Source organism: Microcaecilia unicolor, chromosome 10, assembly GCF_901765095.1.
Source record: "Microcaecilia unicolor chromosome 10, aMicUni1.1, whole genome shotgun sequence".
Taxonomy (NCBI): domain Eukaryota; kingdom Metazoa; phylum Chordata; class Amphibia; order Gymnophiona; family Siphonopidae; genus Microcaecilia; species Microcaecilia unicolor.
This window is the reverse complement of record NC_044040.1, coordinates 165,809,908-165,832,504: the sequence shown is the minus strand read 5'-3', so window position 1 is coordinate 165,832,504 and position 22,597 is coordinate 165,809,908. Positions and strand designations below refer to the sequence as shown.

Here is a 22,597-nt window from a genome sequence, read left to right as displayed (position 1 = left end):
GCCTCATATAGATGAGCTATTGGATAGGCTGGGTTCGGCCCGTTTCTTCACTACCCTGGACTTGACCAAGGGGTATTGGCAGATACCCCTTTCAAAAGAGGCTTGCCCTAGGGCTCTACCAGTTTACCCGATTACCTTTCGGATTAAACTTGGCGGTGGCTAGTTGCCAGTGCTTGCTGGACCGGGTGCTAAGACCCCATCAAACCTACGCCGCAGCCTACACGGATGATGTGGTAATTCACAGTAAGGACTGTGGAACCCATGTGGCATGGGTCCGGGCAGTCCTGAGGTCCTTTATGGAAGCCGGGTTAATGCTGAACCCCCAAAATTGTCACTTTGCCCAGCGTCAGGTGAAATACCTATGCTATAGGGTGGGTCAAGGGGAGGTGCGACCACTTTTAGATAAGGTCAAAAGTATACAGGAGTTTCCCCAACCCGGTACAAAAAAAAGTTGAGGGGTTTTTTAGGACTTACTGGGTATTATCAAAGGTTCATTCCCCACTTTTCCACCCTGCCACCCCCCCTGAAGAGTAGAAACCCGCACCAGTTGAGGTGGGGATGGAAGGAGAAACAGGCCTTGGATGTCTTGAAAAAAGCCTTGTGTTAGGAGCCAATGTTGAAAGCAGTTGATTTCTCTAAAGCCTTTGTCTTGCAAACGGATGCTTCAGGGGTAGGGCTAGGAGCGGTGTTGTCTCAGGAACATCAAGGGGAAGAACATCCAATACTGTACCTGAGTAGGAAGCTACTGCCTCATGAGACTAATTATTCAACCATTGAGAAAGAATGTCTAGCTATCCGGTGGGCGGTCCAAGGCTGCTAGGTCTATTTAGAGGGGCGGGAATTTAAACTAGTAACGGGCCATGCGCCCCTGAAGTGGCTTAGCCAAATGAAAAATAGCAATACCCGTTTAATGCGGTGGTACCTGGTACTACAGCCCTTCCGTTACTCGGTGTAGCATCGCCCGGGTAGGCGAATGGGAAATGTGGATGCTTTATCACGGATGGAGGAACCCGGCCAGGAGGAAAGGGGCCAAGGAAGGGGCGAGCGCTTAAGGGGGGAGTATGTGAAGAAGGGGATAAGGGAACAGAGAGGGGGTTACCGGCGGAGAAGATAAGGCCCAGAGGAGGGGACAACCCAGATTCTTAGCTCAGGGAGTTCCACATGTCAGGAGAAAGCATAGATCTTTTCCCCAGAGGGCTGGAGGCAGGGTAAAAACTACGATTCCCAGCAGCCCTTGAGGAAGTCTTACAACAGAATCAAAGACTTCCTATCCCAGCAGCCCAAGGGAAAGGCAGGTAAAGGTGAAACCCAAGACACGGAGGGGAGGCCAGGAATGGACGGGGAGCCTCTAAGCAGAGCTAATCAGGGGGAGGAGGATCAGCTGGGGGAATGGGTGGGGCAAGGAGCCCATGGAATGGAAGGGGGAAGAAAAGGAGGAAAAAGTGAGGCAAGAGGTGCCGATGGAGATTGCAGCTCTGGCAAGATCCAAAAGTAAAAGGTTCAGACAGCAGGTAACCGCTGGGTGTGGGGTCTTGGTAAACAAGGGAAGGCAGTGGCTATCGTGGAGGAGCCAGGCAACGATGGGGTCAAGTGGGAGGAAGCCAGGAGATAGAGCTGGCCAGAAGAGGGAGGGGACCCCTGGGAGCTCTCTGCCTCTGAACTGCTGATGGGATTTCTAAACTGCTTGTTTGAACTGCCTGTTTGGAAGTGCTTGTTTTATTTGAACTGCTTGTTTTTCTTTGTGGAACGTTTTTTGCTTTAGGGATTACTTATTTTAAATTGCATCATTGGGACTGCTGAGATTCATGTTCTGTTGGTTTATGAACTGCATTTTTGAAGCTGTGGAGATTTTGGAACTGCATTACTAAAAACTACTTTTTCTAAACTGTTTGATTTTGGGACTGCATTCTTGAAACTGCTGGGGTAATTTCCCTGGCTGATATCGCGGGAGCTGTGCTGGAATAGTACTGCTGACGTACCTCAGGTCAGAGGGTACACCTGGAGGATTACAGGAAGTTGTACCTAAGTGGAATATCATATAGAAAACTTGGGCTGGAGGCCAGAGTTTTCCTGAGAGGAGCGGAGGGACCCCTTCACACTCTGCATTAGCTGGCTCCTCATAAACCGGATATTCAATGTAGAAGTCTGGACGTGGCCTGGCATTTAATATACAGGAATAACGCCAACAACAGTCATCAAAATGCTCACTATCACCAGCTGAATATTGACCTCCTATTGTTACAGAAACACCAAACATTAATTTGAGCCACTTTTTTCTGCTTCTAGGGTCCAGAATGTGGCCATGCGAATGCTTTTTTCATCTAATTTACTTTACAGGAATACAGAACATGCATAAACAAGTGAGCATTGAGCAGCTTGCATAAGACATCTTCAAGTGTTGTCATGATATAGTGAGATTTCTTCAGTGCAAGGTCTAGAAAATTTAGATCAATACAAATTCTCAAATGCTCAGGCTTTTTTTTTTTTAATATATCCATGATGCTGTTTATTGAAGAAGTCAGACAGCAGTACTGCTAGAAGTCCCATAAGTTCTTTTAGTACCCTTGGATGAGTCCCATTTGGCCCTATTGCTTTGTCTCTCTTTAGTTTAGCTAGCTCCTCACGAACACAGTCTTCTGAAAATCATTCAAGATCTATCACACATCCATTCATATTAGTGTTTGTCTTCTGTGGTCCTACTCCAGACCCTTCATCTGTGAACACAGAACAAATATATTTATTAAGCAATTCAATCTTATCCTTATCTTCTACATATTGTTCCCTCCTTGAGCCTCACAATGACACTTTTAATGATAGGAGGAAGTACCACATAACTAAAAAAAAAATGTCTTGTCCCCCCATTTTATAATATTGGCTATTTTTTCTTCCATCTGTTTTTTTTGCTTTCCTGACTACTTTACCAGATTCTCTTAGCTTTTCCAGGTAGTGTTGCGTGTCTTCTTTCTGTAATCTCTTATAGTTTATGAAACCTAACCTCATTCACCTCTCTTTCCTTACAATTTCAGATATTACTTTTGTGAGCCAAAGTGGCCTCATTTTCCTCTTACTTATTTACTTTCCTTACAAAAAGGTTTGTTGCCCTTATAATAGCTCCTTTCAGTTTGACTACTGCTTTTCTACTTCCCTCAGATATTCCTATCCAGCTAAAACTCTTTCAGATGTACCCCATCTTAACAAAGTTAGTTCTTTTGAAGTCTAGAATCTTCACTTTTGAATAAACTTTCTTTATTTATGTCTTAATAATGAACCACACCATCCGGTTATCAATGGATGCGAGATGATTACCCACTATAACATCAGAAGCACTCTCCTCATTTGTAAGTACCAAGTCTAGTATGGCCCCATCCCACATGGGCTCCATACCAATTACTGGAACAGTTCTTTTGGAAAGAATCCATGATCTCCCTACTTCTAGGTGTGAGTACATTAATGGAAACACTTCTAAAATAGAGGATAGTGAGGTTTCTGTAATCCAATAAATTGCAGGTCCTGAGATAACATAGTTTTAGTATCTAATATCTGGAAAAGATAAGAGAAGCTGATAAAGTAGTCAGGAAAGCAAAGATGCAAATAGAAGGGAAAATAACCAATATGATAAAATCGGGGAACAAGACAATCTTTTTTTAGATATGTTAGTGATAGGAGGAAGTGCAAAAGTGGCATTGTGAGACTCAAAGATGAAGGGGAGGAATATGTAGAAGCTGATAAGGATAAGGCGGAATTGTTTAATAAATATATGTTCTGTGTTCACAGATGAAGAACCGGGAGTAGGACTGCAGAAGACAAATGCAAATAGGAATGGAAGCATGGTAAACAATTTTCAGAGAACTATGTTCATGAGGAGCTAGCTAAACTAAATTTTTGTATTGGAGTGCTTGCAAAATTCTGTGTCCTCCAACTTTCTTTCATAAGTATTACAATTTTATGTAGGGCTTACACACAGAAAACTGTGCTTCCCAAGCTGTTCTCATACGGAAGCAAATATTCAATATGTAATCTAAGAACCCCATCACCTCCTTCCATATATTTATGTAGGAAGGCATTCCTAAAGCCATGCCCCTGCATGCTTTCCCCACTTATTTGAATGCTAGATAAGGATAGAATTACAGAAAGTATACAGTTTTGTTCACTGTAAAACTGTATTTCATAAATGGTTCCTTATATGACTAAAGAGCTCCTAAAGAAATATAAGAGGAACAGTGTAAGCTGTTGCCCTTAGTGCAGTTATCCTTTTGAAAGTTTCACTGTTTCTGCCTGGTGGAGAGTGGTGCATCGTGAAGACAGTGCAAGAGAGTAAAGTAACACAAAGAGCTTGATTCACAGAGGATTTTCTTCCAGTCTCTGTCTATGGGGAAAGACCCCTGATGAATCTGGCTCTAAATGTGAATGAGAAAGTTAAAAGGCTGCTAACAATGAGTTAAAAAATCATTTCATTAATACATGTATTAATTTCAATAGAACTTCTATATGATACTATAAAACTTATACTGGAACCAGAAATGGGGGTTAAGAACCCCCCTCCCACCCACTTGTGGGACACACAGCTGCTGTTTCTCTTGCCAGCTGCAGCTGCACAGAAATGTCATTCGTCTGGGCTGTTCCATTCAATACTTACTAGGTCTCATCCTGTCATAATCTGCATGTGGTGATTTCTCTGAGGTTTTCATGCTGGATGTAATCCTTATACCACTTGAAAACTAAACAATTCCACATGTACAGCAATTTACAAATGGCTTGATAAGGTAGGAAACTATCTATAACAAATGTCTAAGATGGGAATTCCATGACTCCTGCAGTTGCTTGGATGTCCCAAAACATGGCCAAAAATGATGAAAAACAATGAACTAAAATCTTAAAATATATATATGTAAAAATAAAAGTAAGGAGGAGCTGCTTTACATTTTTCTCAAACAGCTGACCTTCCAGGATAGCTGCTGAAAGATTTGATGATGGAATTTTTGACATTAAGGCTGACAGTTGCTCTGTCCAACAGATTTCAAGTCTTGTGAAAAGGCTAAATGGTGGGTAGTCAAAACAAGGTCAACTCGTACAACTGTAAAGATTTAAATGACAAGATGTTCCAACTGAAATATGTGTTCAGAGAAAAGGATTTATTTTATATTTTTGTTACATTTGTACCCCGCGCTTTCCCACTCATGGCATGCTCAATGTGGCTTACATATTGTATACAGGTACTTATTTGTACTTGGGGCAATGGAGGGTTAAGTGACTTGCCCAGAGTCACAAGGAGCTGCCTGTGCCTGAAGTGGGAATCAAACTCAGCTCCTCAGTTCCCCAGGACCAAAGTCCACCACCCTAACCACTAGGCCACTCCTCCATGCCAGGTGTTTCATACTACTTGTTTGTTTGCTGGGATCACGCATTACAGATAAGGGATTAGCCAATGGCCACTAAGTGTACATATGAACACAAGCAGGAGAGGATGGTAGAATAGAGGAAATTGCCATTTTTGTATACATATAAAAAATAACAGAATATTACTATATTGTGTAATGGAAGGAAACAGGAAAATCCATATATGAACACAAGTTAGATTAGGAGAAATCACATGATTTAGGAGAAATGACATTTATAACAGTATATAAATGAAAACTGAGAAAGTTTTGCTAAGCAGATTTTGTTATTCAGTCTTTACATCTGGCTTTTCTGTGTGACAACCTGCTCCAGAGAGAACAATTATTATGTATTGGCTTAGAGAAACACCAATAAAGACTTTTACTGGTTACGCCAAATCTAAGTCTGATTGTCTCTCTTATTCCAGCCACTAGGGCTGAAGTGTTTTCCCCTCCCCAGGGGCAAGGGACGGGCCTACACAACAATCATTTTGACCAACAGTGCAATCGATGATGCTGTCTAAACTAGACTTTTGTAACGCAGCATATGCAGGAAACAAAGAAACCACAACAAAATCATTGCAAACCATCCAAAACATAGTGTCCTGTGGTGGTTGTTGGTGAGCCCTTAGGTTCCCGGAGGCCTGGTAAGACCTCCGAGGACCGCCACGCACCCCGAATCTTCACCCGCGGCAACCGCCGTTCACCGAGGGTTGAGCCCTCAGCTGCAGGCGGTCAGCAGGACTGCTGGAACCGCGGGGTGACGGTCGGCTTGGCTGGTAGTCAGCAACTCAGTCTCTAGAGGGCAGCTAGCAAGGACGGCTAGCGCAGGAAAGGACACAGTCTCTGCAAGGGTCCAGCAGGGAGGGCTAGCTGGAAGAGGAACGCAGTCTCTGGAGGTGGCTAGCAAGGGCGGCTAGCTTGAAGAGGACGCGGACTCCGAAGGTGGCTAGCAAGGGCGGCTAGCTTGAAGAGGACACAGACTCCGAAGGTGGCTAGCAAGGACGGCTAGCTTGAAGAGGACACAGACTCCGAAGGTGGCTAGCAAGGACGGCTAGCTGAAGAAGACACAGTCTCTGAAGGTGGCTAGCAAGGACGGCTAGCTGAAGAAGGCACAGTCTCTGAAGGTGGCTAGCAAGGACGGCTAGCTGAAGAAGGCACAGTCTCTGAAGGTGGCTAGCAAGGACGGCTAGCTGAAGAAGACACAGTCTCTGAAGGTGGCTAGCAAGGATGGCTAGCTGAAGAAGACCCAGTCTCTGAAGGTGGCTAGCAAGGATGGCTAGCTGAAGAAGACACAGTCTCTGAAGCTGGCTAGCAAGGACGGCTAGCTGAAGAAGGCACAGTCTCTGAAGGTGGCTAGCAAGGACGGCTAGCTGAAGAAGACCCAGTCTCTGAAGGTGGCTAGCAAGGACGGCTAGCTGAAGAAGGCACAGTCTCTGAAGGTGGCTAGCAAGGACGGCTAGCTGAAGAAGGCACAGTCTCTGAAGGTGGCTAGCAAGGACGGCTAGCTGAAGAAGACACAGTCTCTGAAGGTGGCTAGCAAGGACGGCTAGCTGAAGAAGACCCAGTCTCTGAAGGTGGCTAGCAAGGATGGCTAGCTGAAGAAGACACAGTCTCTGAAGGTGGCTAGCAAGGACGGCTAGCTGAAGAAGGCACAGTCTCTGAAGGTGGCTAGCAAGGACGGCTAGCTGAAGAAGACCCAGTCTCTGAAGGTGGCTAGCAAGGACGGCTAGCTGAAGAAGACACAGTCTCTGAAGGTGGCTAGCAAGGACGGCTAGCGCAGGAAAGGACACAGTCTCTGATCCACTGTGTGGGTTTCTGACGAACGAAACGGAAGCACTGGACTCCTTCCGTTTCGTGGTTTAAATCCCCCGCCCGTCCTTCCCCTTCCAGCAGCTGGAGCCAATCCCCCTGGCCCAGGCAGGCCAAGGGGGCCTGGATTGGCCAGCCTGCCCGGCGGGCGGGGTCTCCTTGTCAATGCGCCAATCCGGCGCGAGTAGGCGGGGCTGGCTCGCTGGTCCGCTCCAGCGAGGAGGACAACGACGCCGGCGCCGCCATCTTGGCCAGCGTATCTCCTTCTCCGAGGCCGGCGCTTGCTCCAGCGGATCGCCGGCCTCGGAGCGGCCCGCGGCCGCGCCGGCCCCGTCGGCGGCTCGTCCTCGCCACCCCGGATCCCGCGGCCTCCATTGGTCCTCGCCCCCTACTGCGGGCCGCCAGGTAAGAGCCTGGGACGGGACAGTATCCTCCCCGGATGCCCCCTTTTCCCTGGGCCCGGGTTTGGAAGGATGCCGGGCGTGGAAGGCTTTGACCAATTCTGGAGCATGTACATTCGCAGCGGGTTCCCAGGAGTTGTCTTCGGGGCCAAAATTTTTCCAGGACAATAAGTAATATAGCTTTCCTCGCTGTCTTTTTGCATCCAGGACCTCATCCACTTCAAACTCTGGATCGGGATCTGCGTCTAGATCTTCGGTTTCCTGCCGTTGAGGATGCCATCGAGACCCTCGAAAACTCTTCAATAAGGAAATATGGAAAGCGTTATGCACCCGCAGAGTACTCGGTAGCCGCAATCGATATGTCACAGCTCCAATTCGGGATTGGATTGCAAAGGGTCCAATGTACCGAGGTCCCAATCTACGGGAGGGCACCCGAAGCCGGAGGTATTTCGTGCTTAACCATACCTTCTGCCCTGGTTGCAAGACGGGAGCGGTTTTCCGATGCCGATCTGCAAAGGTCTTGCATTTGGTGGCTGCCTTCTGCAGTTGTTCTCGGGCCGTTTCCCAGACTCTTTGCAGATCTTCCAGAGTTTCATTAACCCTGGGGGTCGGAGATCCAGACGGGAAAGGTGCTGGAAGTCGAGGATGTCGTCCATACACCAAGAAGAATGGAGAGTCTCCCGAGGTCGAGTGGACACTGTGATTATATGCAAACTCGGCCCAAGGGAGTAGGGAGACCCAGTTATCTTGGCGTTTGTTGACGAATGCTCGTAGGAACCCTTTTAACGTTTGGTTCGTCCTCTCGACCATGCCATTGGTTTGGGGATGGTATGCTGATGAGAAATGGGTCTTCACCCCCAATGCAGTACACAAGGCCCTCCAGAAATGCGAGGTGAATTGGGGGCCTCGGTCACTAATAATCCGAAGAGGCAGCCCATGAAGTCGAAAAATGTGTTGAATGAAGAGTTGAGCTAATGCGACCGCCGAAGGGAGTCCTGGCAAGGGAACGAAATGGGCCATTCGGGAAAAACGGTCAATTACCACCCAAATCACCGTATGTCCCCGGGAACTGGGGAGGTCGGTGATAAAATCCATGGAAAGCTCCGTCCAGGGTCCCGTCGGTACGGGCAGTGGTTGTAGCTTCCCCATGGGGGCCCCGATCACCGGTTTGGTCCGGGCGCACACAGGGCAGGTGGTGACAAATTGAAGAATGTCCCGCCTCATCTGAGGCCATTGATACTGCCTGGTAATGAGATGCAGAGTCTTCTGATACCCAAAATGTCCCGCCCATCTGGACGAATGCCCCCATTGCATTACCTTCGCTTGTTCGGCGGCTGGCACTAGTTCTCTAGTAGGAGCCACCTCCCCCACGGCCGCGCTGAGGCATGCCGGATCCAACATGGCATGGGTCTCCTTAGTCTCCTCTGGAACCTCAAATGCTCTGGAGAGGGAGTCCGCAGGGGTATTTTGAGCAGCCGCCCGAAAAACTAATTGAAAATGAAATTGGGCAAAAAACAATGACCACCGGGCTTGTCGGGGATTGAGCCGTTGAGCCTCTTGTAAATACAGTAGATTCTTGTGGTCAGTGATTACTGTGAATCGATGTTCTGCTCCCTCCAGCAGATGTCTCCATTCCTGCAGGGCTAATTTCAAAGCCAAGAGCTCTCTGTCCCCTACTGTGTAATTACATTCCGCCGGGGAGAATCTATGAGAGAAGAAAGAGCACGGCTGACGCTGGCCCTTAGAATTCACCTGTGAGAGGACCGCCCCGGCTCCCAACGCAGACGCATCCACTTCCACTATAAAGGGTTTGTCTGGATCCGGGGCTAGTAAAATGGACGCTGAGTTGAATGCCTCCTTTACCTGGCGAAAAGCCACCTGCGCCTCGTGCGGCCAGTCCCGGACCCTCGCGTTCTTTCTAGTGAGCGCTGTCAACGGCGCCGTCAGTTGTGAATACTGGGGAATAAACTGACGATAGTAATTCGCGAATCCTAAAAAACGTTGCAGTGCTTTCAATCCCAGCGGTTGTGGCCATTCTTGAATTGCCCGGAGTTTGTCCGGTTCCATCTGTAGCCCCCCGGGTAACAGAATGTGTCCCAAAAATGGTAACGACTTCTGATGAAAAGCGCACTTGCTGAGTTTAGCAAACAGGCGGTATTGTCGTAACCGCTGCAGCACTGCGCGAACATGACCCACATGTTCCGCGGGGTTTTGGGAAAACACCAAGATGTCGTCCAGATACACAATTACCGTGGAGTTCAGCAAATCTTCGAGCACATAATTAATAAGTCGCTGAAACACCGCAGGGGCATTACATAGGCCAAATGGCATCACCCGATACTCGAAATGTCCCTCGTGGGTGTTAAAGGCCGTCTTCCATTCGTCCCCTCGCCGGATCCACACTAAGTTGTAGGCCCCCCATAAGTCCAACTTGGTAAACATCTGGGCTCCTTGCAGCCTGTCAAAGAGTTCGGGAATGAGCGGTAGAGGAAAGCGATCCTTTACCGTGATGACATTTAACCCCCGATAATCGATACAGGGCCTCAAGGAGCCATCATTCTTATTAACAAAAAAGAACCCGGCCCCGGCCGGGGACGTAGAGGGCCGGATGAAGCCTCTTCGCAGATTCTCCCGGATATACTCCTGCATAGCCTTGGACTCCCCTCGGGACAGGGTATACAGTCGGCCCCGCGGTGGCATGGTATCTGCCATCAAGTTAATGGCGCAGTCAAACGACCGATGAGGCGGTAGAACTTCCGCCTCCACTGGACAAAACACATCTGCAAAGTCCCTATAGTCCATGGGCAGGGAGCCCAACTCCATCCGCGCCCCCCCGGGCATACTAGTAAATGCGGGGCAGCTGTCGGTCCGGCCCTTACAACAGTTCTCTCGACAGGAATTACCCCAAGCTTGGATACCTCCCTTGGTCCAGTCAATAACAGGGCTATGACTCCGTAGCCAGGGCAATCCCAGAACCACTGGATGAATGGTCCGGGATAGTACTAGGAATTGGATTTCCTCCCGGTGATCCTCCCCCACCTGCAAGATCAAAAAGGAGGTGATCTCCTTGACCGGCTGCGGTAATGTAGTTCCCTGGATGGAGGTGATTTGCAGCGCCGGACGCCGCGGGAGCGTGGGCCAGCCCATCTGTTGTAGCAGTTCATACCCGATGAAGTTGCCCCCCGAACCAGAGTCCACCAGGGCCCGGGTCTGGATAGTGGTCTCGTGCCACCGTAGAATTACTGGCAGTGTGATCAAGGAATCTGGTAGGGGAGCGGCATGCCCCAAGACCCCTCCCCTCAAGGTGCCTTGGGGGAGACGTTTCCCGCCCGGGAGGGGCAGGCTCGAATAAAATGTCCGGCCTCACCACAATAGAGGCACAGTCCGTCCCACAAGCGTTTTTTCCTGTTGGACGAGGCCAGTCGTTGACGGCCCATCACCATCGGCTCCTCCCCATTCTCCTTGGAGTCCCGGTTCCCACGGCGAGGAGACGGCCTCTTAGTAGTCCGGGACGTTCCCCGTGCCCACTTCTGCCGTTCCGCCCGGGCTCTTGCTCGCTCCTGGAACCGGGTATCTACGCGGATACAGAGCGAAATCAGAGCGTCCAGTTGGCCTGGGACCTCTCGCCCGGCCAACTCGTCCTTGATTCGTTCTTGTAAGCCTTCCGTAAAGATAGCCATTAAGGACTCCGGGTTCCAACGGAGCTCCGTGGCTAAAGTCCGGAAACGAATGGCATAATCGGCCACCGTTCCCTCACCCTGATGAATTCGCAGCAGTTCCAATGCCACGGAAGATGGTCTCCCAGGAAGGTCGAACACCATACGGAACCGGCGCTGAAATTCACTATAGTAATCCAAGATGGGGTCCTGTTGCTCGTTAAGTGGGGCCACCCAGGCCAGGGCCTTCCCTTCACAAAGGCCCATTATATATCCCACTTTACTTTGATCCGAAGCAAAGGTCTCCGGTTGCATCCGGAAGGCCAAGTTGCACTGATTGAGGAACCCCCGGCAACCTCCGGGGGCCCCATTATATCGTGCCGGCTCAGGGAACCGAGGTCCCGTGCGGAACCCTCCCGAACGGGGAGCCGCTGCGGCCCCCTGGACCGCAGCGGCCTGGTTCTGTACCTGAAGCATAGAAAGTTGAGAGCATACGTTTTGGAGCGCCCCCGACAGGGCGTTCAGCTGCTCCTGCTGCTGCTGAAGTACCTTAGCCAGGTCCCGTAGATCGGGCTGCGTAGGCAAGCTCATGGCTTCCGTTTCCTGTCCTGTGGTGGTTGTTGGTGAGCCCTTAGGTTCCCGGAGGCCTGGTAAGACCTCCGAGGACCGCCGCGCACCCCGAATCTTCACCCGCGGTGACCGCCGTTCACCGAGGGTTGAGCCCTCAGCTGCAGGCGGTCAGCAGGACTGCTGGAACCGCGGGGTGACGGTCGGCTTGGCTGGTAGTCAGCAACTCAGTCTCTAGAGGGCAGCTAGCAAGGACGGCTAGCGCAGGAAAGGACACAGTCTCTGCAAGGGGCCAGCAGGGAGGGCTAGCTGGAAGAGGAACGCAGTCTCTGGAGGTGGCTAGCAAGGGCGGCTAGCTGAAGAAGACACAGTCTCTGAAGGTGGCTAGCAAGGACGGCTAGCTGAAGAAGACCCAGTCTCTGAAGGTGGCTAGCAAGGACGGCTAGCTGAAGAAGACACAGTCTCTGAAGGTGGCTAGCAAGGACGGCTAGCTGAAGAAGGCACAGTCTCTGAAGGTGGCTAGCAAGGACGGCTAGCTGAAGAAAACACAGTCTCTGAAGGTGGCTAGCAAGGACGGCTAGCTGAAGAAGACACAGTCTCTGAAGGTGGCTAGCAAGGACGGCTAGCTGAAGAAGACACAGTCTCTGAAGGTGGCTAGCAAGGACGGCTAGCTGAAGAAGACCCAGTCTCTGAAGGTGGATAGCAAGGACGGCTAGCTGAAGAAGACCCAGTCTCTGAAGGTGGATAGCAAGGACGGCTAGCTGAAGAAGACACAGTCTCTGAAGGTGGCTAGCAAGGACGGCTAACGCAGGAAAGGACACAGACTCTGATCCACTGTGTGGGCTTTTGACGAACGAAACGGAAGCACTGGACTCCTTCCGTTTCATGGTTTAAATCCCCTGCCCGTCCTTCCCCTTCCAGCAGCTGGAGCCAATCCCCCTGGCCCAGGCAGGCCAAGGGGGCCTGGATTGGCCAGCCTGCCCGGCGGGCAGGATCTCCTTGTCGATGCGCCAATCCGGCGCGAGTAGGCGGGGCTGGCTCGCTGGTCCGCTCCAGCGAGGACGACGACGCCGGCGCCGCCATCTTGACCGGCGTATCTCCTTCTCCGAGGCCGGCGCTTGCTCCAGCGGATCGCCGGCCCCGTCGGCGGCTCGTCCTCGCCGTCCCGGATCCCGCGGCCTCCGTTGGTCCTCGCCCCCTACTGCGGGCCGCCAGGTAAGAGCCCAGGACGGGACACATAGCAGCAAGACTGATATTTAAAAAGTCAAAATACTAAAGAGCAATCCCACTGCTTGAAATGCTACACTGACTGCCAATCAAGACAAGATTATTCTTCAAAATTAGCACCCTCATTTACAAAATACTATTTGAAATGTCTCCAGAATATATGCTAGATCTAATCGAATTATCCCTAAGAAATGCAAGCCCAGAAACCAGAGGCTACCTACTTCACCTATCCAACTGCAGAAACAATTTACAAAACCATCTACACAGCCAGATTCAGCTATCTGGGCTCCAAATGGTGGAACTCAATACCCAAGGCTGCAAGAAGCATATCAAATTATCTACAATTCAGAAAAGAATTGAAGACCTACCTTTTCCAAAAATTCTATAACTGAAGGCATAAGCTAAAGATGGTCTACACCACTTTCTAACTGAAAAAACACAACTGTAACTTCAACTAATTGTAAATTATAAGCCACTTTGAACCGAAATTTGTTTTTGGAAAATAGTGGGATATAAGAATGCATAAATAAATAAATAGTCACTGGTTAACTTTTTATCAATATAAATAAATTCCATTTCAAAAAACTTCATAGAAAAGTATACTCATCTGAGTTGAAAGAAGAAGTCGGCTAGGGGATATTGTTCCGACATGACGCATGTTTCACAATTGCTGTATCAAGGTACACCCTTACGCCAGACCCCCCCCTTAGGTAGCTAAACCCAACCATCTTCCGTGCGTTTCATGAGGCATAAGTCTTGGCTTTACTAGAAATTACAGCATGACTTACATTGCTAGATGAGTGGCTCTTGTGACATAGTGCTGCAAATGGAAAACTTGGTTGATTGTTTTCTGTTAATTGAAGACCTCCCACCTTGAATATGATGGTTATAAAAATGTTCTTTTGTTTTAAAAATATTTTATTATTTTTATTGTTTTTCTTTCATTGCTCTGTTATTCTATTTGTATGCATATTGCTCATATGTATGTTAATTTATTTTGAATTGCTATTTTTTATTTGTAAATGCATTGATGTAAAGCACTTCCAAAGTTATAGTCACTGATTAAAAATAATACATTTCATATAGTCCTTATTACAACAAACAAAAAACAGCAGAAACGTAATTAAAATTAAAATGAAGCTAAAAAGCTATATATATTACCAACCTCATAGCATAAGAACATAAGAGTAGCCATACTGGGTCAGACCAATGGTCCATCTAGCCCAGTATCCTGTTTTCCAAACAGTGGCCAAACCAGGTCACAAGTACCTGGCCAATTAGCAGCAACATTCCATGCTACCAATCCCAGGGCAAGCAGTTGTTTTCCCATGTCTGTCTCAATAACGGACTATGGACTTTTCCTCCAGGAATTTGTCCAAACCTTTTTTAAACCCAAATATGCTAACCACTGTTACCACATCCTCCGGCAATGAGTTCCAGAGCTTAACTATTCGTTGAGTGAAAAAATATTTCCTCCTATTTGTTTTAAAAGTATTTCCATGTAACTTCCTCGAGTGTCCCCTAGTCTTTGTACTTTTGGAGTGAGTAAAAAAATTGATTTACTTCTACTTGTTCTACACCACTCAGGATTTTGTAGACTTCAATCACATTTCCCCTCATCCATCTCTTTTCCAAGTTGAAGAGCACAAACCTCTTTAGCCTTTCCTCATATGAGAGAAGTTCCATCCCCTTTATCATTTTGGTCACTCTTCTTTGAACCTTTTCTAATGCCACTATATTTTTGTTGAGATATTGTAACCAAAACTGAACGCAATACTCAAGGTGCGGTTGCACCATGGAGCGATACAAAAGCATTATAGTATTTTCGGTCTTCTTCATCATCCCTTACATAAATACATCAGTACTCCACCAAGACAATTTAACAAAGAAGGGAAAATGAGCTAAGGATTCATGTTAACCAACTGCTCACTGTACAAGAACTAGAAGGATACAGTGAAGAATGCAATTAATACTTGTAGCAAAGCCCAAAAACCTGCCATCAGTATTGAACAATAGCTAAAAGCAGTTCATTCAATTTTATCCCCTCTTCTTTTCAATCTGTTCATAAGTCCTGTTCAGTCGACAGATATTTTTTTCCACTTTTATGCTGATGATATTCTTCTAATCTATGTTACCAATTCTTACACTCCTTCTATTGGACCCCTTAAAAATGATCTGGATCTTGTCTCATACACTGGCTTAGTGAACATAAGTTAGTTCTCAATAAAGAAAAAACAGTGGCCTGCTTGTTCACTGGTGGTTGTTCTACCCCAACCCTTTCTATTACTTTACTTGGAAATACTATTTCGCCTGTAGATTCTTTTCTTATCATTCTTGATTCCTTACAAATTTCTAATCTTTGAAAAACAATTTTTTCATACATCGTCAGCTTCAGTCCATCAGAAGATATTTTGATCACAAGACATTTCACTCTCTTATTACCAGATTGGACTACTGCAATATAGTCTACCTGGGATGAACCCAATCTAAATTAAAACTGCAATCACTCCAAAACACAGCTATTACTGTTATGTCACGCACAGAAAATTGATCATGTCTCCCCTTTATTTATCAAACTTCATTGGTTGCCTGTTGAGAAACAAATTATTTTCAAAACCCTTATGCTTGCTTTCAAGGTACTTCGATTGGGCATCCCCCTTTAATTATCCAATTTACTCCCTGGTTAGACTATTTCGTTCTATTAATGATCATCATTTGTGTATCCCTAGTCCAAGGTTTGCCCAACTGGAATCCACTCTACACCTTCTTCTTTGCTGCTCCCTCTTTCTGGAATTCTTTACCTCTGCATATCCAGGCAGAAGTGTCCTTCAAGAAATTCAAATCTGCCTTGAAGGCCTGGCTCTTTCATCAAGCTTTTGACTCTGCTTAGAGTTTTCTCCACTTCTGTCACCATTGCTCCTATTACCAAGCTTTAAGTACTTGAATGAGTCTAACTGATGGCTCCTTTAACAAATCAGCACTACCGATTAGCGGCGCGTTGAATATGAAGAAGCCCATTCAATTACCATGGACTTCTCTGCATTCAGCGCACGGTAATCGGTAGCTCCACTTTGTAAACGGAGCCCTGAATGTATTGTCCTCTTTCCCATCAGGAATTGTAGTTCTTTTCATTTTTTCTTATGCATTCGATTTTTAGATTGTGAACTGCTGTGATCTGTGAGTTAGCTAATGGCGATATAGCAAGTTTAAATAAACTATAAACTATTGATATGGTTTTCTTTTTTTTTTTTTCCATTGAAAAAACAAGTATTAAAAATTATATTGCTGAGTCCAGGCGCTATCAGAATCCAGGCCCTGGGTGAGGTAATACGAGATGGAGAGAATGAGGGGAAAAGGGTGGTTGGGGGTTAGTTATTGGTCCTTAGCTTAGGCTAGTTAGGGGGTTGAGTGCTCTTCTTTTTGGGGTGGGATAAGGGGGTTGGGGCTCAATTTAAAACTGAAACTGATGGATTGGATTGTCTGCTACACAAGCTTTTTTGTTTATACCATTGTGTTTCCTGATGCTGTTGATTGCTTCTAATACTTGTCTCTTAAGTATACCATCAATAAAAATTGTTGAAACATTAAAAAAAAAGTTAGATTGTGAGCTCACTAGGGACAAAGGAAGCAGAATATCTGTATGTAATATGTAAAACTGCTTTGGTTGTACCACAGAAAGGTGATATATAATCCAACAAACAAACATTTTAAATTCTATTAAAACAACCAACTCATTTTCATATGAGAGTTAATTGTAGGCTATGACACGAGGGAAATGATTTATCAGCATGGCTAAAGCTGGCATCCTGTTTCTGGTTCCAGAACAGTAAAGTTAGAATTTAGCAAAAATCTGACATTTTTTTTCATTAAATTATTCCTTTTATAGGACAAAAAAAAAAAAGAGAGAAAGATGTAAGGAAACAGGTACAACATGCCCACTTCCAAACAGGATGCAAACTTGGAAGGCTTCTGCCTCCCACCATTATAGGACAATTCTCAAAGGCATCTCGCCTTACAAAACAGGGATTTTATGCATATAAATGGAATTTTTGAAAACAGCCCACCATATACCTAGGTATAGTTATACAAGTATAGCTAATATGCAAATTGTACCCACAGGCAGCAGAATGGGGTGGGTCACTGGGACCATGGCAAAATTAACTTTTTGCCCCATGTAGCTTCAGCAGCTAGGGAGTTTGGAAACAGAGCCAGAGGTTAGTTTGTTTGGCCCTTCCCCAACTAAAAAAGGTTTCTGCTGCAATTCCACATGTAACAGAGAACCTTCTTAGGGGGTGAGGTTGGAGTGAAATGTGTGCTTAGAGGTATATTAGATTTCCAAATGGGAACATGTAATTTTCATAGAAAAAGTGCTCATACAAACAGCAGGTGCAAACTTGTGTGTCTACTTTTCCCAAGTCCATTTTCAAATGATGAAGGAACATTGCTTAAAAGTTGTCCTCTTAATTGATTAGAATGTGATTTTCTTCAGTGTATTGTATTTTCCCAACACATCTTAAAAATGTACAAATACATAAGTTGTGCAGTATAAATTAAGTAATTTGTTCACCTTGACAGGAAAATAAGCCTTGAAGTGCTTCCAGACAGCCCATTGACTCATCCACTGTGATTTTCTTCCACCTACAATAGACATTGTGAAACAATGAAACAAGAGCGACTGGAAGTAAAGTATTGCAATAGGTATCATTGAGGAGAAAGCAAGAAGAACTTCAGTTCATTTTCTAGAAATGCATAAAAGTTGAGCAAAACCAATAACCAAGAAAACAGGTTCAGGAAGCAGCAAGTAATGGTAAAAAGTGGCCTGCGGTAATGTGGGTACGTGTTTTGGCGCTCGCTGGGCCATTTTTTACCACGGCTGGGAAAAAAGGCGCTTTTTTAATGGAGCAGTAAATGGCTGTGCGCTAAAATTAAAAGTAGCGCGTGGCTAATTATTGCCTGAGCCTTTACCACCATCCATTGACCTGGCTGTAAGGCCTCACTCGCTACACGCATGGTACTCATGCATTGTGTGCCAGTGTAGCCAGGCTGCGAATTACCACCGGGAATGCCTCCTGCTGCAGAAAATCGAAAAATATGTTCTACCGCGAGAAACAGCACACGCCAACTTCGAAATTACTGCCGGGCAGTAGTGTCGATTTGGCATGTGCAACACATGCGGTAGCCCTACCGCCACTTTGTAAAAGGGCCTCGACATTAGCTGTTTAAGGTGGGAATTACCACAAGCTGACAGCTAATGCAGCACTTTAACATTATGTGGCAATTCTCACACTAGACAGCTAATGCAGAAGGAGGCGGTGATAGTGCCCTAATGCAGAGCAGTTAACACCCCCCTCAAGAGGTATAACAAACTGCATTGCATGTTATCTGCTGTACAGTTTCCACACAGTAGTGACTTTCTCTCTGTATTAGCTTCACAACAAAATGCTGGAACTATCCCAACAGTTAGCGCAGAAGTTCTGCAGTTACTGTCAAATTAATTTAGGGAAATTACTGAATGGTATCTGGAAAACCTTACTTCAGCTTAGTAATTGGTGCCCTACAATGGAAAAATAGCATAGGCCTTTATTTTTGAAGCTCTATTCATGGAATTTACATGTGTACATAAAATAAACATTGAAAGCCCAATTTTAGAAAGCTGGGGTGTGTAAATATGCAATACAAGCTTATGGCATGGGGGCGGGTTAGGGCAGGACTAGGGTAAAGCCAAGAAATGTAGCCTCCATTTCAGGAGAGAAATGCACATCTGTTATCACACTGGGATTTACATCTGTTCTCGGGTACATACAGGTTTGTATGAGTGCTGATTTTGGGCCGTGCTCTATAGTAATGTTTCCCAAGTCCAGTCCTGGACTACCCCTTCTCAGTCCAGTTTTCAGGTTATCCACAATGAATATGCATGAACTTGATTTGCATACACTTTCTCCATTATATCCAAATCTCTTTCATGCATATTCATTGTGGATATCCTAAAAACCTGACTGGCAAGGGGTACTCCAGAACCGGGAAAGACTGCTCTATAGGAAGGATTAGATATGGTTGCCTCCTTAAACTCCCAGTGCTCCCCTCCCCCCCCCAACAACAAAATTGAATGTGTCAAACAATTGCGGTGTCACAACTGTCAGGAATGGTGAGCCCTTGGACCAAAGCCGGATCTTTGGCAGACAAATCACCTGGGCTGGCACAGGCAGGAATCAGAACAGACTGGACTAAGACAAACTAACAGACTCAACAAGGCAGGACAGAGGTAACTAAACACAATGGACAACACAAGAACCGGATCCAGACGAGGCAAGGAAAAGAAGGTAAAGGGGCCAGAACTGGAACCCAGACAGAACAAGGCAAGACTTGGAACTGGATTAAAAATGGGACTGGGACCCAGAAATGCAAGACAAGGCAACACACGGAAGTAGATTAAAACTGGGTCCAGAAAAGGGCAAGACAAGGACAAGGCAAGAACTAGATCCAAACAGGACTAGACTGAAAGAGACAAAACAAAGCACAACTAGACAGGCAAGACAGGGCAGGAGCTAGGCAAGTGCAACAGAATAACAGAAGCAAGACAATACACAAGGCAGGAACAGGATTCAGAATACTCGAACAGGATTCAGAATTCTCTAACAGGCTTGGCTGGAACAGAATTCAGGATTCTCAAACAGGCTTGGCTGGAACAGGATTCAGGATTCTCAAACAGGCTTGGCTGGAACGGGCTTGGTTGTAATAGGATTCTGGAATGGGCTTGGCTTGGCTGGAACCGGATGCTGAAACGGACTTGGCTTGGCTGGAACTGGATTCTGGAACGGACTTGGCTTGGCTGGAACTGGATGCTGGAATGGTGGAACCGGATGCTGGAACGGACTTGGCTTGACTGGAACCGGATTCTGGAATGGGCTTGGCTTGGCTGGAACAGGAGTCTGAAAGGGACTTGGCTTCACTGGAACAGGAGTCTGAAAGGGACTTGGCTTCACAGAGAGCAGGGACAGAAACTAGCTCAAACACATAGCAGGGGCAGAACCTGGCTCAAACACACAACAGGAACAGAACTTAGCAGGAACAGAGCTCAAGAGCCAGGAAGCAAACATAGCAGGCAAAGGATTAAGCAGACTAAGGGAAGACAAACAAACAAACAAACAAAGAAGCAATGTGCTTACCAGCATCCACAGCTGTAAAGGGAGAGGCCAGGCAGATTGAGAGGCAGCAGACCCAGCTGCATAGCAGGGAGGTAATTAGGGACAATGCTGGCTTCTACAGACTCTCAGAATTAACAGACAAGAACTACACACACAAGAAACAGAACAGGGGAAACTGGAAAAGAGCTTGGCTAAACACAAAGCTTGGCTTAAACACAGAGCTTAACTATAGCAAGAGTCAAAAGCAGGGCTAGACTAAAAGCAGGAGCCAAGGGTAGAGTTAAACAGATACAGACACCAAGGGCAGGGTGTGGCTCTAGAGCCAGGCCTTCAGGAGCAAGGTCCAAAAGCAAACTCACAGAAACAGAACAAAGCATTGAAACACAAGACTCAGGGAAACACAGAACAGACCTTCAGGAACAAAGCCAAGCAGGGATATGACCTATACAGGTAACACAGAGGCAAATTAAGAGACCTCTTGCAAAGGCCCTGTAGAAAAGCTCCCTGGGTCCTTATAAAGGAGTAGGCTGATGATGTCACAAGTAGGAAATGAAGCAGAAGCAGGGAGACCAAAGAGATGCTTGGCTTCAGGGACACCAAAGTGAGGCTTGGCTAATAGGAAGAACAACAGGAAATGAAGCAGAAGCAGGGAGACCAAAGCGCTTACAGGAAGAACAACAATAGGGAAAAAGCAGACTGGAGAGGTCACAGAGCTAGATACAGAGAAACAGTAGGTCTGAACATAAGGGAACGGCCATGACCGTGACATGCGGACACTGTACTTAAGTGGAAGAATTTAGACAAGTAGGTTCCCGTAAACGGCACATGTACTTACATGTCTGGGTTCTCAAATACCAACTTACCTGTTGCCAGGTTACCTCTGTTGATATCTTAGATGTTAAAAATTGGTTGCTCTCGCCATATGTACGTGGTGCAAACACATTCATTCCCGCATGTATTTTCAAAAAGGCTCTACGCCTACAGATCCTTTTTATAAAATACTACTGGAATTTGACATGTCCTGAACTGGACATCTCAATTTGAGTTTCTACATTCTATCTAAAATGGGGCTGTGTATGGGGTTTTTATTTTGGATATCACAGATGATTTTACTGTACTATTGATTACTATTTTTACTGAGGTTAGTTTTCAGCCACACTGGTGAAACATAACTAAACAGATTAGTTATCCATTTAAATGTGAATCAGTTGTGTACTCTTTAAAACACTAAGGGATACTCCATGAAGTTATTAAGTAGCATGGTTAAAGCAAATTGGAGAAACTATTTTTTCACAGTGCATAATTAAGCTCAGGAATTTGTTGACAGCAGAAGTGGTAAAAAATTTAGAGTGGCTGGGTTTAAAAAAGGTTTGGACAGATTCCAGGAGGAAAAGTCCATAAAAGTAGCTATACTTGGGGAAAGTCACTTCTTGTCCCTGTGTGTAAGCAGCCTGGAATCTATCTGCTATACACTTGGGTTGACCAATAGATTGATTTAGATTGGCAACTACTAGAAACAGGATCCTGGGCTTGATGGACCTTCGGTCTCATCCAATATGGCAATTCTTATATTTTTAAAGTTATGCGGGTTATCAAACTTAAGTAGGATCAATTGAGAGTCCACATATAATTTTACATGATTAATGTATCTAATAGGAATGTGCATAAGACAAAACATGTTTGCTCATTTGGGCTTTCATTATGATTTTCTGATTTTTTGTGTGTTTTAATCAAAACATTGTTTAATGCATGTTAGAACTATTTAATGCATGCAGTTCATTTGCAGGTTAATGCACATTAAGAGGCCCTTTTAATAAATTGTGGTAAAATTTGCAGTTACCGTGGCTTAATATAGGATTGTATTGCACAGTAGCTGCAAATTTAAGGCCACACCTATTGGGGGAGTTCCCACTATTTTGTATTGGAGGTCATGCATTAGCATTCAGATTAACATGCGATACCTGCTCCCAGTTAACACTTAGAGCCTCCTATATAGGAGGTGGTAAGTGATCCTGCATTAGGCAGTTAGTACGGAGTAGGTGCAGCTGCCAAAAACCTTCCATGCCTGCTCTCTGCCCATGCCATACCCCGTGACACATAAAGCACTTAAAGGTCAGTTTAATGCATGCTAACTGCAAAAATACCACAAAGCCCCTTAACGCAGGCCATAGCAGTTAAAACACCAAGTAAATTGTGCATTAAAGGCTAGATTCTTTATAAAGTGCCAACAAAAATCGGCGCCAAAAAAGTGCTATTCTATAAGCCATGCGTAACATTAGACACGGTTTATAGAATACAGCTTATGCCCGGGAATTATGCCTAACTTTAGGCACAGCCATTGGCACCAACTGAAATGTGGTGCAAATGTATGTACCTACATTAGGTGCATAACTCTGTTATTCTATAACTGTGCA

At 46.0% G+C, this 22,597-nt stretch overlaps 1 protein-coding gene across 1 annotated transcript in view; it reads right to left on the bottom strand.

The window, feature by feature from the left end:
• LOC115478347 (diacylglycerol O-acyltransferase 2-like) overlaps positions 1–22,597 on the bottom strand; it is a 94,656-nt gene that overhangs the window by 44,918 nt on the left and 27,141 nt on the right. Inside the window, exon 5 of the mRNA XM_030215652.1 lies at positions 17,606–17,676. Within this exon, the coding sequence (XP_030071512.1) occupies positions 17,606–17,676 (71 nt within the window). The remainder of the gene's footprint in view (positions 1–17,605; positions 17,677–22,597) is intronic.